Below are 14,528 nucleotides of genomic sequence, written 5' to 3' on the forward strand. Positions count from 1 at the left end.
AAACACAGTACATCCCTGTCCTTTTACAGGACCCTAGAATAAAAGAAAAATACAAAGAAAAACAACCAGGTCCTTTCCTCCACCTTCCATATCTCCAGTACCCTCCACCGCAAGCACACGCCAAAGCTGGAGCGAGGCCCACCTACCAAGTCAATGAGAGACTCCAAACCATGAATATGCCGCAAAAAACGACACTTGGTCCGAGACACATCTAACACCTTGAAGTTTACCGGCCATCACCTCACCGAAATCGGTAGGGGAATAAGACCAGCGCCATCCACCATGAGAGCCAAAGCAGACAGCCCAGAAGAAAAATCCACCGTCGTCAGCATCTACCGCTGGCGAGGAGGAAATCAAACCCAAAAAAGGGACGAGCAAGACTTTCCCTTTCACACAAAAGAGGAAGTAAACTAACCTCCAAGCCGCCAACCCTTGCAAAAGGTAAATTGTTCAAACATCATTCGGGAACCAATAATAGGTTGTACTAAGAATCACAAACAAGAGCACACTTACATCGGTGCTGACTTATTTTAACAGTCCAACGAATAGAATGGCGATGAAGATGAATAGCTACAATAACTGAGTAATATCTATTGTTCAGACATTCAAGTTCCAAAACAAGATTAGCCCTGTCAAGGTGGCATTACATGTGAAGAATTGTCGATCATACTACCATTGCAATGCTGATGTGCTCGAGTCCATCAATGCAGACTATCTTTGATCTGTCCCTTTACTGCCGACTGCCGCGATCACATCGTGGGGCCAAAACTTTCCATGATTAGAATTATAATTTACACATTTACTAAAGAATCAACAAGGCCGCAGTCCGTTAGCGCTGCAACAAGTGATCTTGTGGACATCTGCGGCCTCTTCTAGCCCCAAGGAACTGACTACAATGTCCTGCACTCTCTGTTTGCAGTTGAAAGCCTAAGGCCTTCACGGAGAGCAAGCCCAAAAATCAACAACTTTCTGTAGGGCATTCTCTACGCATAATACATATACAAGCTATTTGCAGCAGCACATGCGATGGAATTCTCAGTTGGGTGCCAGGCGAGATGGAGCAACTTCGTCGAGAAGTCAAATGAATTTCCATTGGCATCAGCGCCTGCATTTTCTCCACCTATAGCATAGATCAATGTTGAGACTGGATGAACACAATAACTGCTAATCTCATGAAAATAATTAAGTCAATGTTGAAGAGAAGTCACCTCTCCGAACACCACAGGTGAAAGAAGCTAATGTCCGTGTGGGCCTTGTCGGATTTGCAACCTGACGCCTGATGATACCCCAAATCCAACAAAATGCTTAGCATTACAATTGGAGAACGAATAGTTACAAGACTTTTGACTTCATATAGCAACTAAAATGTGAAGAGGGCAACAGTAATATGGTGCGCTGGGAACTGATCTTGACTTCTGAAGGCTTGTGACTCATTCAAATATAATGGAACGGAGAAAATCTATGTTCCTAGAAAGAAAGGGGGCAACAGTGCTCCATGTAGTACTATTGAAAGAGTTACTTTTATGATGCAACTTGAAAACAGAAGAGAAACGTAGTTCCTGGTTGGAGTTTTATTCTATCCACCAGTCATCACCCCTCCCCACTTTCCAGGCCACATTCCCAAACAGGATGGCAAGGGGTACCATTCCCTGGTAACTCATGGGGAAACCCTATATATGAACATATTTACATGCATAGATTGATACATATACATGTCTAAAACTCTCGTGTTTAGGCTTCCATTATCGTACTATGAATTTACTTGCACAATGCATAGATTGATAAATTAATACATAAACTTACACAATTGATTTAATATCAAATGAAATCATGTCCCTAATGAGGCCCATTTCCCACTACATCCCCAGTAATGGATAGGGACAGGAGTAAACTAGCACTATATCTAAATGGGGGCAGGAAGGTAGCCCCCACCCCCCAAAAAAAATCAAACCCAGGCCCATGGCCACAAAGGAAAAAGAAAACAGTGTGTATATTAAAATGTTACCTCATGGGATTCCTACTTGCTTCCAAAGTAGTTGCCTCCATACTTCCAGGAGTACAACCAAAAACACGAAACATATTACTGCATTTAAAGATACCAGCAAAATGAAGTGTTAATAGACAGGAATTGTATAACATCACACACCTAGTCAATAATGATTTAAAGAAATACCCATAAGAACCAGTTGCAACACGAAGTCCATCCCCGCTAAGACAACACTCAAACTTGTCAAATATTGAGTCATTCTCATACAGATCACAAAGCTGAAAATAGTGGTAGCATACAACTAGATTATATATTTGTCATCACATGGCTTGTTCATTAATCATTAAGTTCAGAAAACTTCACCTTAGGTCTTAAATGTTCATGGACCTGGAAGGTTGAAACAGGACCAGAATCCATGTTAAGATCCCAGAGCTGGACAGAAGAAAAAGATCAAACTTCTCTTTTTGAAATGGAGTATAAAAAGAATACACTTGAAAAGAAAATATTGGAACCAACTCTACTAAAAATAAGCACTCTGAAACAGATCTTGATATTCAACTATGTAAACATAAACTTGTATACTGTTAAATGAACTATCATCACAAACTTTTAATGCGCAAGCACTGCAAGTAATAAAAAGAAGCAGAAAAAGATTATTTTTAAGTTCATGGAGATTTACTGGTTTTAGCCAATATTTATATAATTAGATCCATCAACCAACTAGCAATATTCAACCAAACATTAAAGGCAGATCAGAGTGGAAGGCTAAGAAAGTTGGCATTAAGGAGATGATAAGTAATCTCATAATCTATTCCTGTTAGTAGCTAAGCATAGTTCAAATAATAAAACAGTTCCTAATCATGCATACGGGTGTTAACAAACAGGCTGGAGCCATTGGAACACTTCTATAGCCATACACTTGACTGTTGATTCGTTTTTTCAGTACACGCACTCAATTTCATGCAATACTACATAGAAGGGCTACACCCAACCGTTTTTTTCCCTCAAACAATAAGGCATCCAATTAACTTCTGACTTGAAGCAGTAGCAAATATTTGAAAATGATATGTAGTATGAAGTCATAAAACAACTTTTGATGCCACAACATTCAGTAAATGTTCTGAATTTGAACAAAATTTTGGGGGTAAGCTAGGTAAAAGAGTGGAGAAGCTAGTAACACACCTTGAGAGTCATATAATCACGACCAAGAATATATCTTCCATCCCTTGAAAACTTTATGTCCGAAATTGACGCAATAATCTCCGTAAAGAAGGATCTTGATCCAGGTGCTTCATGTTCCTCAAATCTGTTTATAGGCTTTTGTTAACTCACAAAGCATCGAGCTAAACTTTTGCAATATAAATAAAGGTAGCACATTCCCGATCCATCAGACAAGTCACCGATATTGTCCAGTACAGAAGGATAGTTACAAGGAGAAGGTACAAGGGGGTTAACTAACATCTTGGAATGGTTGTCACACAATGCTGATTGTCGCAGATCAATAAGTCGGATAGAGCCCTTTGAGCTACTATAGGCCAGTGTATTGCAATGGGTTGGATGGAACTCCGCACATGTAATCACCTCTGAAATATGAACAGGATTGTATAATAAAGTACATATACCAAGACAAAAATAATCATCAAATACGACTTCTAGCAATTGCAAGGAAAATGAAGCTGGAGAACGCCATGCTTATATCAATAAAGAAATAATATATATCGAGTGCCAGATTGGGTAGTTTTGATCTCATACTCTTCTATAAAACAACTACATTTAATTAACAAACTATCTCTCACATGAAGAATCAGCCCCATAAAAGATTTCAAGATGGCCAGAACTCATATGCAAACTACATTTGTAAAGTTGTGCTTCTATTATTTGATTGCCAAAATTCCATTAAAAGCCGACTCTAAACAAAAATGATTCATAAGATTCAAACAGCCCCATCAGTTGTAGTTACTTATAGTATCACAAGCGCAGTACAGTAGCCCACATGCTACATGAGTGTCCAATTCTCAAATTGGTACCAAGTCCATCTGCTCTATTTTAATCTACCAGATTACTACTTAATCCAGAAATTACTTAGTGCCTAGTGCAATTGTACCAGTGGCCATCCAGATAGCAGCCCCACCAATCCCAGCAATAACACATATGCTACCATGAAACTTTCCAGAGAATGACTGTAGTACTGGCCCATGTCAAGTTGAAGTAACAGAATGGAACCAGCAGTTTCTAATTTGTTCAAGAAAATGTGAAGCGTCATGTTTACATACAAAAACAGTGAAGAATATGCTTAGTGTAAATTTTTCATTTCATGGGATTAATCAGTCAATGAAAACCAGCACTGGAACCCTATTTGTAACTTCCTTTTTGGTAGGTGGTTTCATTGTACCATTAACTATAATACCCTTATTTGACCAAAAAAACCTCACCATACAGAAACCAATACAAGGTAAGTTTGTGTAGACAACTCAAGTGCCAAAACAAGATGGTGGGGACAAAAAAATATTGTACGGTCTTCACCTGCCATCACATAACTTTGTTTCTGAAAATACTATGATATGACATAAAGATGACCAACCATGATAATATCCTTGTCCTTATCCACACTCATTTAACTGAAAAATATTCTACAGCTAGAGATAAGTAGATTCATCCGTGCACCTCCATATAACAAACGCCTACTGAACAAAGTGATAACATAACAAATTATCATTTGCTACAAGTTTTGGAAAAAAACATGAGTTTTCAACAGCTGGGGTCCGAGGCTAATGGGGCGAACCACAGCTGTGATGATGAACCAAACATTAGCCACCAAAAGTCTAAGTTCCTAGCTTGGTGGCAAGCCAAACAACTATCAGGGAAAAATCCTAACCTGGATTGTAATTTAAGTAATAAAGAGAGAGGCACAAACTATTATCTCAAAATAAGATGGAAGTCATAATGATCAAAACCTATCCAGTTAAGTAGTTAACTGTAAGACATGTATAGCCAGCACATTTCAGTATGTCATCATGCCACACCAGCAATATTGCAACATTTTCGTGATAAATGGTAAAGAAACTCTTCATCAAGTCAAATTGCTCCATGCTGCATCATTTAGTGAGGAAACATGAGACTAAGTTAAATTACCCGTTAGATCTTCCATGTTTGAAGGCTTCACGTCAACAATATTAAAACTCTGGCTGTTTATTTCCAAGTTCCATAGATTTATTCGCAGATCATCTGCTGATATGAATGTCTCACCATCACTGTGGATTAACAAACAATAGAACAATGTATCAACACAATGCACAATATTTACATCATCGATAAAGGATACAACCACGGAGAACTGTTGAATTACTGTGGTATAATATTAATGAGTAAACATAGGTGACTATGTGAGCAATTCACCCATTAAAAGGCATAATAGCTAATCGTGCATGGCACTTATCTAGAAGGTAATATATGAGAAGGTGTGGGAAAACTTTTCATGAAAGAGCAACCCGCAAGGGTTAGGTGATAAAATAATACTAAGCTGTAATGGTGGCCACAGCCGGCTGCTCATGTGGGCCCAAGGAGCACCACAACAGCAGCAGGAGATAAGTCTTACCTTTTTAATTAGGAGATAAGTTTGATATGTTATGATTCGAGTTGATTTGCTTAGAGATAAGTTTGGTAGGAGATAAGTTAGGAGTCAGATTGAATTAGGACTGCTTAGAGTAAGTTTGGTAGGAGATGAGTTAGGAGTTGGAATTTAGGATTGTAATTTCCCCTCTCTACATAACAGGATAGCCGCACATCATTGTAATCAAGCAAGAGAAGAATTAATCTAAGACTCCCCCAATATTCTAAGTCTCCCTTATTTATAGTCTAATCTCTCATCCCTAACAACCGACGCCATTCGGCTATCCTCCCAGCAGATGTTTATCGCCTAATAATCCTAGGATCATAACATAAGTATTACTGCTAACTCTTTGAAAGTGAGGAAAAACCCGCGAGGGTAAAATCATTTTATCTTGTTTTCTGTTTGAATGTGAGGAACACCAAACATAAGGGAGGGATGCGATTGGAAAGAAAGAGTGCAAAAGGGATCCCATTGAAAAGGTAGAATTCAATGTCATGGCATGACTGACCTATTATTTGAAATAGAATTTATATGGTAATCATGAGCATGAGCATATACACGTCGACATCTAGCAACAGGGTTTGCCTCTAGACTTGTAACCTGCATGGGGTTGAAACTGAAGTCAGTTGGACTGGACAACTGCAAGTTTTGCATGGCTGGCACTAAACAATTATATAATTTCAATTTCAAATGCTAGAGCTGATCATATGAGTGTTTTGCAGATAATATAAAAACAGAGGCTCAGTATAACTACCACAGGCAAACGGAGTGATGCGTAACCTCCAGGTGGAAATGAGAGATCATTGTTCGGACAATTGAACTTCTCTGAACATCCACCATTTGGAAGAGGTGCCTTAGAACTACTGGTACCTGCACTAACAGCACTACTACTTCCTACACTTTGGGAAGTGTCCAAATTCATGACTGAAACTCGTTTGACTTTCTTCTCTTGCACCTGTACAGCAATTAAAGCAATAGGTAACCAAAGTCAAAGTGGATGGCACTTGGTAAGAGCATACTCAATTAAAAAACGCAAAACAATAATGCCACGTGATAAAACCACGAAGAACAAACTCTACACTTTGTTAGTGTTTTCAAAGTTCTAAAAGTAATAATAAAACGATATGACTGGTGCAATAATCAAATTTCTATATGACCAAAGTGTACAGCCAATGTTGACGTAAATTTCATGAATTTTTCTTATTCCAGAATCTAGTTCAACACAGACCCCTATGACAGTATTAGCATGGAGCATGCTCAAATTCAACAACGGACATACAATTCCACCATGTTAGGGCTAGAATTACACTGAACAAGTATATATGAATTAGGATCAAAAATAAAATGGCATGCCCAGAGAATTTAAACATCGCTCCTAACATAATTTTTCCTCCATACCTTCCAGTATTTGATTGTTTTATCATTTGTGGACAAAAGGGAGAGAGCATTGTTGGCTGTCTGGCACCATTTGATCTTGTTGATCTTCTCCTCTATTTCCAAACTTTTGAGGTAGTCAAACTACAAAAATCACATAAAAATAAGAAGAGCATTGATATAACTTTCTATCTACCAATAAATTCAACAAAAAAACAAGAATAGCACATTGTGCTGCAATGCTCTATTCTATGCTCCGAGTGTGTATAGCAGTGTGAAATACAAAAAATGGTACCATGCCCAGGCTAAATAACTTTTTTTTTCTCTGAGCTGTTATTCTCAACATCAACTTCTCAGTTTTATTATGTGAACACAACTTTATGGCAATGGAGAGTTTCAAATGAAATGACAAAATCCTGCTTATTAACATGCCTCAGGTTCATGACTCTGAAATTCGGTTTTGTAACGGAACTCCAGGTGCCTAGTAATTGGAACATCTTGTCTCTCCAGTTCTCTCCGGCTGCCATTCTGCTGATAGTACGACTTTATTAGAGCAAAATTTGAAATTGAAACCAACATATGCTCAAATATGTGGTGCTTAGTGCTTACATCCCGAGCATCTGTCCTTTCGAACAAAACCACACGTCCTCCTTTATCCCCCGTGGCAAGATGATCACCAGATCTATCAAACTCGATGGCAGAGATGATGTCAACTGCAACAGAACAGCATACCGAATCAACATACAAGGCAACATTTTTAACTTAGCTAACACAAAAGAATGAGATTCCTCGCCCATTTAACGATGCAATGGATCCGGGAAGTAGGTTTAGACTCGTTGTACCATATACAGTAGTTATCCTTCAAGTCCCAAATAAAAAAGGATAGTTATCGAATGGTCAATAACCCAATTCACCAAGTAAGTCCTCAGGATAGAGCAAAATCTAAATATAACTTTCAGATGGATAAATGTGTTGTACCTTCAACGAGTCTAATTTGATCGTATGGATAAATGTGTTTTACAATCAAATTAGACTCGTATGGAGTCATCATGGTTATTAAGGCGTAAAGGCGAGGCATGGCGATTCACTATTGCCTTACCGCCTTAGTGCCTAAGGCGTGAGGCGAGGCAACGCCATATCATCATCCTATCCTAGTAAAGTAGTAAGCATAGCTACAAATTCAAGGGGCGCGATGGAGGTTGGATCTGGCAGCGTCGCGGCGTGGCGCAGGAGCTGGAGATTGGGTCTCTCCCTATGTGTTCTCTCTCTCCCTCTCCTCTCTCCTACTTATTGCGCCAATTTTGGATTCCCTCCTCTCTCTCTTGCTTCTTCCCGCCAGAGGCTACGGGCTGCCCATATGGCGCCCGCCTCACCCCGCCTTAAGCCATGGAGGCGCTTTACGGCCGCCTTATGGACGCCTTGAGAATAAAGCGGACGCCATACCACTTCAAAGCATGGCGTCTAGCACGGCGTCGCCCTCTAGCCGCCTTACCACTTAAGCGACGCCTTAATAACCATGGGAGTCATTCCCCACAAACATATCGTACTCAGTTCACCTCTCGAACAAAACAAAGTAGGAAATCAAATAAAAGACAAAGACATCCACCATCAGTAATTCAGTATCATGAGCCTCCCTTCACAGTAGCCTGTTTTGACTCAGAAAAATGTAATCACAAGCTTCATAATAAGAAGCATCAGGTCCGGATATCAATTTCTTCCATTTTCTGAACAAGAAATGATCAGATGAACACAACTGGACCAATGTGGCATGTTGATAAAAAAAAATCACAGATGGACCATATATAGTGTCTCACATGGAAACAAGGGCATCACTGAATGGAGGCAGTTCTGTTCCGACAACATACATTCAAAACGAATACAAGAGCAAAGGCACTGTGCACCAATGCCAAATCATCCTAGTGGCAGAACCTAAGATAACGAATTTCCTACAAGACGACAAGCCAAGAGCACATGATGAACCCGAACCAGACAAATTCAGGAAACCTAACATCACTCTAACCGACTGTACAGCTCACTTCTAACATACACCTAAACTCTCGCGGGCTTTCCATCCCATGCCATCAAACCACCTTATGAAATTCAATTAAAGTTAGCAGTTTAGCATTACGTCAACACAAGCACGAAGCAAAACAGCAATATATCTCCTACAAATCCAGCGCCAGTGCCACAAGGGTTTGCACGATGGACATCATCTAACAACCATATTGCATTCCTTAAAACACAAAACTATGCACCTATGTTTGAATGAAATCTTATTAACCATTTAAGTTTCCAACATACAGAAGACTGAGCTCCGTGACCTTCTCCCGAGGTCAGCTAATATAGCAGCAATCAAAACATCCAAATTGACTCTACATACACCGCTGTACTCATACTCCAATACAATCCAAAGCTAACATTTTGCGAAAGGTAACATCAAGTACCACTACCGGAGGCCAATCAAGCGTGCGCATTTCCTACGAGCCCAAAGCTCCCAGACCCGAACAACTCGAATCCACCATCACCACCGCACGAACCGACCCTCCCGATCCCCACTACCCCAGCCTCAGAGCCAGAGCCCCCCAAATAGAGCGGATCTCGGGACGGCAGCGTGCGCACGGCACGCACGCAGGTACGTACCTTCCTGCACGTCCTCGCCGGCCGCGCGCTCGCCGAAGACCTGCGCGAAGCGCCACTCCAGCGGCTGCGGCTGCGCCGCCTCGCCGCCGTCGGGGCCATCCATGGCGCCCGTCACGCGATCGCGCCGCGGGGGCACCGCATCGAGGGCGCCCCGGATCGGGGACGGGGAGGAAGGCTCCGGCGGAGGTGAGAACGGGGCGTGGGATTCGCGGTGGGATGCGGCGGCGGCGGCGGCGGAGAGACAGAGATCGAGTCGAGGAGGGAGGGTGGGGGGTGGGACGCGACCAGAGAGAGGGGGAGGAGGCCAAGTGATGTGGGGGAGGGCGAGGTCGAGGTCTCCTCTGTCTGTGGGAGCTCGCTCCTTTCTCTCTCTTTCTGACATGGTGGTATTTTTGCAGTTCGAGCCCTGTGGAGAAACGAAATGTTCTTCTTACAACTCCGGTGTGTCACCCCGCTGTCTTCTTCACCTCCGGTGTGCCAATTGCTCGTGCTGACTCTGCCTCCGCCCACCGCTACTGCTGGCTCTATGATTTGATCGCACATTACGCGTGACATGCTATGGCCTTGTTATGCTTCCCCTCCCCGCCACCGTGAATCTATTTGTTCCGGCGTACGTATGTCCCTGCTGCCACAGGGTTATATGATCAACTGGATTGTGGAATCCAAATACTCAAGATATCCACAGTGTAGAGTAAGTTTACCAAGGTGGCAGCATGGTCGGCGAGAGGGGGCGACGAGGTGTGATCAACTGGATTGTGGTACTTTAAGTATGTACTATATCAAACATACAAAGTTAGCACCGGATAAAAAGTGTGATGAAATGAAGGTAGCATCATACTTATATAGCCAAGAGAAGCATCATGATGTGTATACACCGTCAGAAACAACATTATAAAAGATGAATAGTCAGTAAATGACGTGATATGAAGGAGTACTGGATATAGCAAATTAATGTGACATGAAGGAATGCTGGATGCAACAGGTTCATCAATATGCACTGGCTCGAGCAGCAGCTTCATCAATGCGCACTAGCGTGAACACAGGAGGCTTATTTGTCGTCTGGTTATTGTTTTCTTTTTCGTCTGACATGCTATCAAGAATCAGTGACAGTAGTATGCACTGCGCTAGTTGTGCCTCCTGTGCATGTATAATATTATGTTGTATCATTAAATCCTCTTATGGATGCAAGCTGTGCAAGGCTGCTAAGTCCTCCTTCATGCTCTCTCTCTCCTTTGTCTGTTCTCATATACACTAATATTATAATGAGTCTAACGTGGCTATGCTCAGAGTAATATGAAGGAGCACTAAATATAGCAAATTAATATGATATGAAGGAATATTTGATGCAACAGGTTCATGAATACTCACTGTCTCGGACAGCAGCTTCATCAATGTGCACCGTCGTGTACGTGAACACATGAGGCTTCTTTGTCGTTTGGTTATTGTTCCTTCATGTCAAACAATCACTTACTGACTATTTACCTTTTGTAATGTTATGTTTGAAACGGAGCACTATCTCGGACATAAAGGGACACTAGTTATCGCTAATCATTTCGAATGACCTTCATCTAGATCATACAAAACATATCAAACGGAGCAACTAAAATAGACTAACGTGGATACGCTCGAAGCCTGCCGAGACGGCACGGCTTAATACTCTTAATATGTTATTATTGTGTCGATAATATGTAGGTCTAGATTTTACATGTCATCATCACGTTAGATAACGTATTATGGATTAGATAGTTATTCGGTGATATATATGAATTCATTCCAAACCTTGACATGTTTTATTATTCTTTGTTCGCCTCTGTCTATGGAAGATTGTACTCACGTCCACCATCTAGGATGCTGATTTACCGATCACATTAACACACGCAGTTTAAAGCAATAAGGCACATCATGCTTTCCAAAATTGATCCAACGCTTATAAGTAAAACTGATTCAACGAATCGTTCAAATGCATTTATGTTTTACCATGAACTAGATTATGTAGTATAGCGTGAACTCGAACTGTAGGAAATAATATTTGGTTCGATCCTGTACCTTAAAAACTAGAACTCAATGATGCAATGTCAGCCCCGTTTGAGTGTTTTCACAAGCATATATAATTTGTTGATAATAATAGATAAACAATGCTTCATGATTTAATTTAAACTAATATTTCATAAACGTTCCAAAAGCGTGTGTAAACACAAGTTAGGTACATGGGTTGCTCATACCAAAAAAAAGGCACTAAAATACGGAAAAACCATACAGCAGTAAAAACAATAAGAAATATTACAAATCGTAAGAAATCGAGAAAGGGTGCTAAATTTCCACCAACATTCAGTTCAGTCCTTACATCCATACATTTCATGCATGGATAAAAACCAGTTTAGTTACTACATGCCCCTACAGCACTAATCATTAACCAGATCCAGCGGGCGTATTTTTTGTGCAGGCTCCTCAAATGATATGGAAGGCACAATCTGGAAGAATAGTGGAGATTGACATAGAATTGTGGACAGATGAAGTTGCCTGTACAAGTCTGTTCGTAGTTCTAAAACCATGCACTGGGTTTATGGGTTTCTACAGGTATGGTGTGTTGGTTTCTACAGGTGTGCTACAGTCAACACATCTGATAGGGAAGCACAAAATACAAGTGGCAACACAGATGCAGTAGATGGGCACAACTGAATATTTCTAATAGCATATGGGGTGTGTTTCGCGGATTCGAAACATGTACTTTTGAAATATTGTATTGTAACAGTATATGTCGTGAGCGTACCAGTATATGTAAAGTAGACAAAAGAAACAAAGACAATTGTAATTGAAACACGTAATTTTATTAATTTAGTATCGAAATCATAAAGTACAATTTCATCCGATTACAACATTTACTCCACACACATACGCACACGCTATCTGACTAAACTTCCTCAATGATTGCTGTCCTGTTTCCTGGCAAGTCGTCTTCGAGTCTGTAAGGCTGTAGTCACATACATCATAGACAAAAGCAGAGTAAATGTTAGAAATCAAAACAGTAGAAGAAACGGGACAAACAGTCTAGCATGAGCCTTATAGACTGTAACAGGTGACGGGTCATAATATTATCAATCACCTATGACATAAGTGACATGTAATGAATAAATCCGTCACCTATAATCTGGTCATAAGTGACGGATTTTCCCGCACTAGTTATAGGTGATGGGTCATTGTACGACCCGTCACTTATGACATGGCATAGGTGACGGGTCTCCTTGGGCCAGTAATAAGTGACGGGTTGTAATATGACTCGTCATTTATGAGAAGTAATAAGTGACGGGTAATATTATCACCCATCACTTATTACTTAGATCTTTATAAGGGCTGGTCAGCCACTGTGCGGGTCGAACAGTTGTCAATAGTATCGCGCGCTTAGTTCTGGCAATTTTTTTCGGTTTCACTGGAGACTCTCTAATATTTTGTTAATTTGAAGTTTGAATTGCTGCTATATCTTTGAAGGTTTGTATCTCCCCCTTTTCTTCTCCTCTAATCCCTATTTGGTAGACTTGTTGTGCTTTGAGTTGGTAGATTTGTTATGCTTTAAGTTGTAATCGGTCATTTTGCATCTTTATCTAAAATCTTAGTACAAATGAGTTGTATTTATGTTAGATTTGATACTAGGTTTGTCCGAGTACCGCGAGATGCCACAGATCTAGTGTATTTGTTGGGAATTTTTAATCGCGTGCTTATCCACGAAATTAAAGTCATTGTTAATGAAGAATGAATGTTTTTACATTAATTGTAGATGACGGACAGAAGTTGGATGTACCTCAAGAGCCAGACTTGTTCGGAGTACCTGAACGAGGTGAAGCATTTCATGAGTGCTGCCTTGGAGGATATGAAAGATCGTGGTATAACGGTAATGTATTGTCCATGTCGCGACTGCAGGAATGAAAAGAAGTTCCCGAAACCAGACAATATCCATGCACACTTGGTCATGCATGGATTTAAAGAGAATTATATATGTTGGAACAAACATTGTGAAGAAGGCCTTAACGAGGGAAAGATGAATCGGGCCCTCCATATCGACAGTGTGGATCAAGGACTTACACCCGATGAAATGGATTATGATATTAGGGATGAGAACATATTAGGTTTGAATGATAATAATCTCGAGGATTTTGTGGAGAATGTGGACCAGATGGTGCGGGATGTTGAGCGGCACGACAAGTATAACAATGGTGAGTTTGCTAAATTCCAAGAATTTGTGCAGGATTCCAAAACGCCCCTTTATCCCAACTGTAAGGAGAGGTACACGTGGATCTTTGGGAACCTAAAGCTTCTACAACTGAAGGTAACCCATGGTTGGATTGATAAGAGTTTCGAAGTATTGATGGATCTGCTAAGGGACATACTACCGAAGGGGAACTTGGTGTCCAAGGGCGTCTATGACGTGAAGAAGATAATTTGTCCTTTAGGACTGGGAATAGAAAAAATACATGCATGTAAGCAGGATTGTATCTTGTTTCGTGGAGAGTATGCAGAGTTGGATCAATGCCCCATGTGTGGAACCCATCGATATAAGCGTAGAAATGACGGTGGTGATGGGGACGAAGGCAAGAAAAGTAAAGGTGGTCTTAGTAAGGTGGTGTGGTATTTTTCTGTAATTCCCCGTTTGAAGCGTCTGTTTGCCAACAGAAAGGAGGTCCAATTGGTACGTTGGCATAAGGAGGGTTGTAAGAACGACACAATGATACGGCACTCAGCAGATTCCGCTCAGTGGCGAATCGTAGATTCCACATTTGGTTGGTTCGCCGAAGAATTGAGAAATATTAGGTTTGCTATGAGCATAGATGGCATGAATCCATTCGGTAACATAAATACCTCACATAGCACCTAGCCTGTTGTATTATCAATCTACAACCTTCCACCCTGGCTTTGTAACAAGTG

The 14,528-nt window shown here is 40.8% G+C and overlaps 1 protein-coding gene across 2 annotated transcripts; it reads right to left on the bottom strand.

The window, feature by feature from the left end:
- Positions 1-544: 544 nt before the first annotated feature.
- Positions 545-9,960, bottom strand: LOC133883575 (serine/threonine protein phosphatase 2A 55 kDa regulatory subunit B alpha isoform). Of its 2 annotated transcripts, none has more exons than XM_062322935.1 (14): positions 9,612-9,960; positions 7,581-7,684; positions 7,404-7,499; positions 6,996-7,115; positions 6,352-6,552; positions 6,106-6,197; positions 5,120-5,238; positions 3,447-3,570; positions 3,170-3,293; positions 2,351-2,419; positions 2,174-2,265; positions 2,006-2,083; positions 1,209-1,276; positions 545-1,120 (listed from the first exon to the last, which is right to left on the bottom strand). In XM_062322935.1, exons 1-14 carry the CDS (start codon positions 9,712-9,714, stop codon positions 984-986), a joined length of 1,527 nt encoding a protein of 508 aa, XP_062178919.1. In that variant the 5' UTR covers positions 9,715-9,960; the 3' UTR covers positions 545-983. The 2 variants fall into 2 exon arrangements, with proteins under 2 accessions (XP_062178919.1, XP_062178918.1); XM_062322934.1 differs by having other exon boundaries at positions 7,404-7,502.
- Between the last annotated feature and the right edge of the window lie 4,568 nt (positions 9,961-14,528).

This window comes from Phragmites australis, chromosome 10 (assembly GCF_958298935.1).
Source record: "Phragmites australis chromosome 10, lpPhrAust1.1, whole genome shotgun sequence".
NCBI classification, from domain to species: Eukaryota; Viridiplantae; Streptophyta; class Magnoliopsida; order Poales; family Poaceae; genus Phragmites; species Phragmites australis.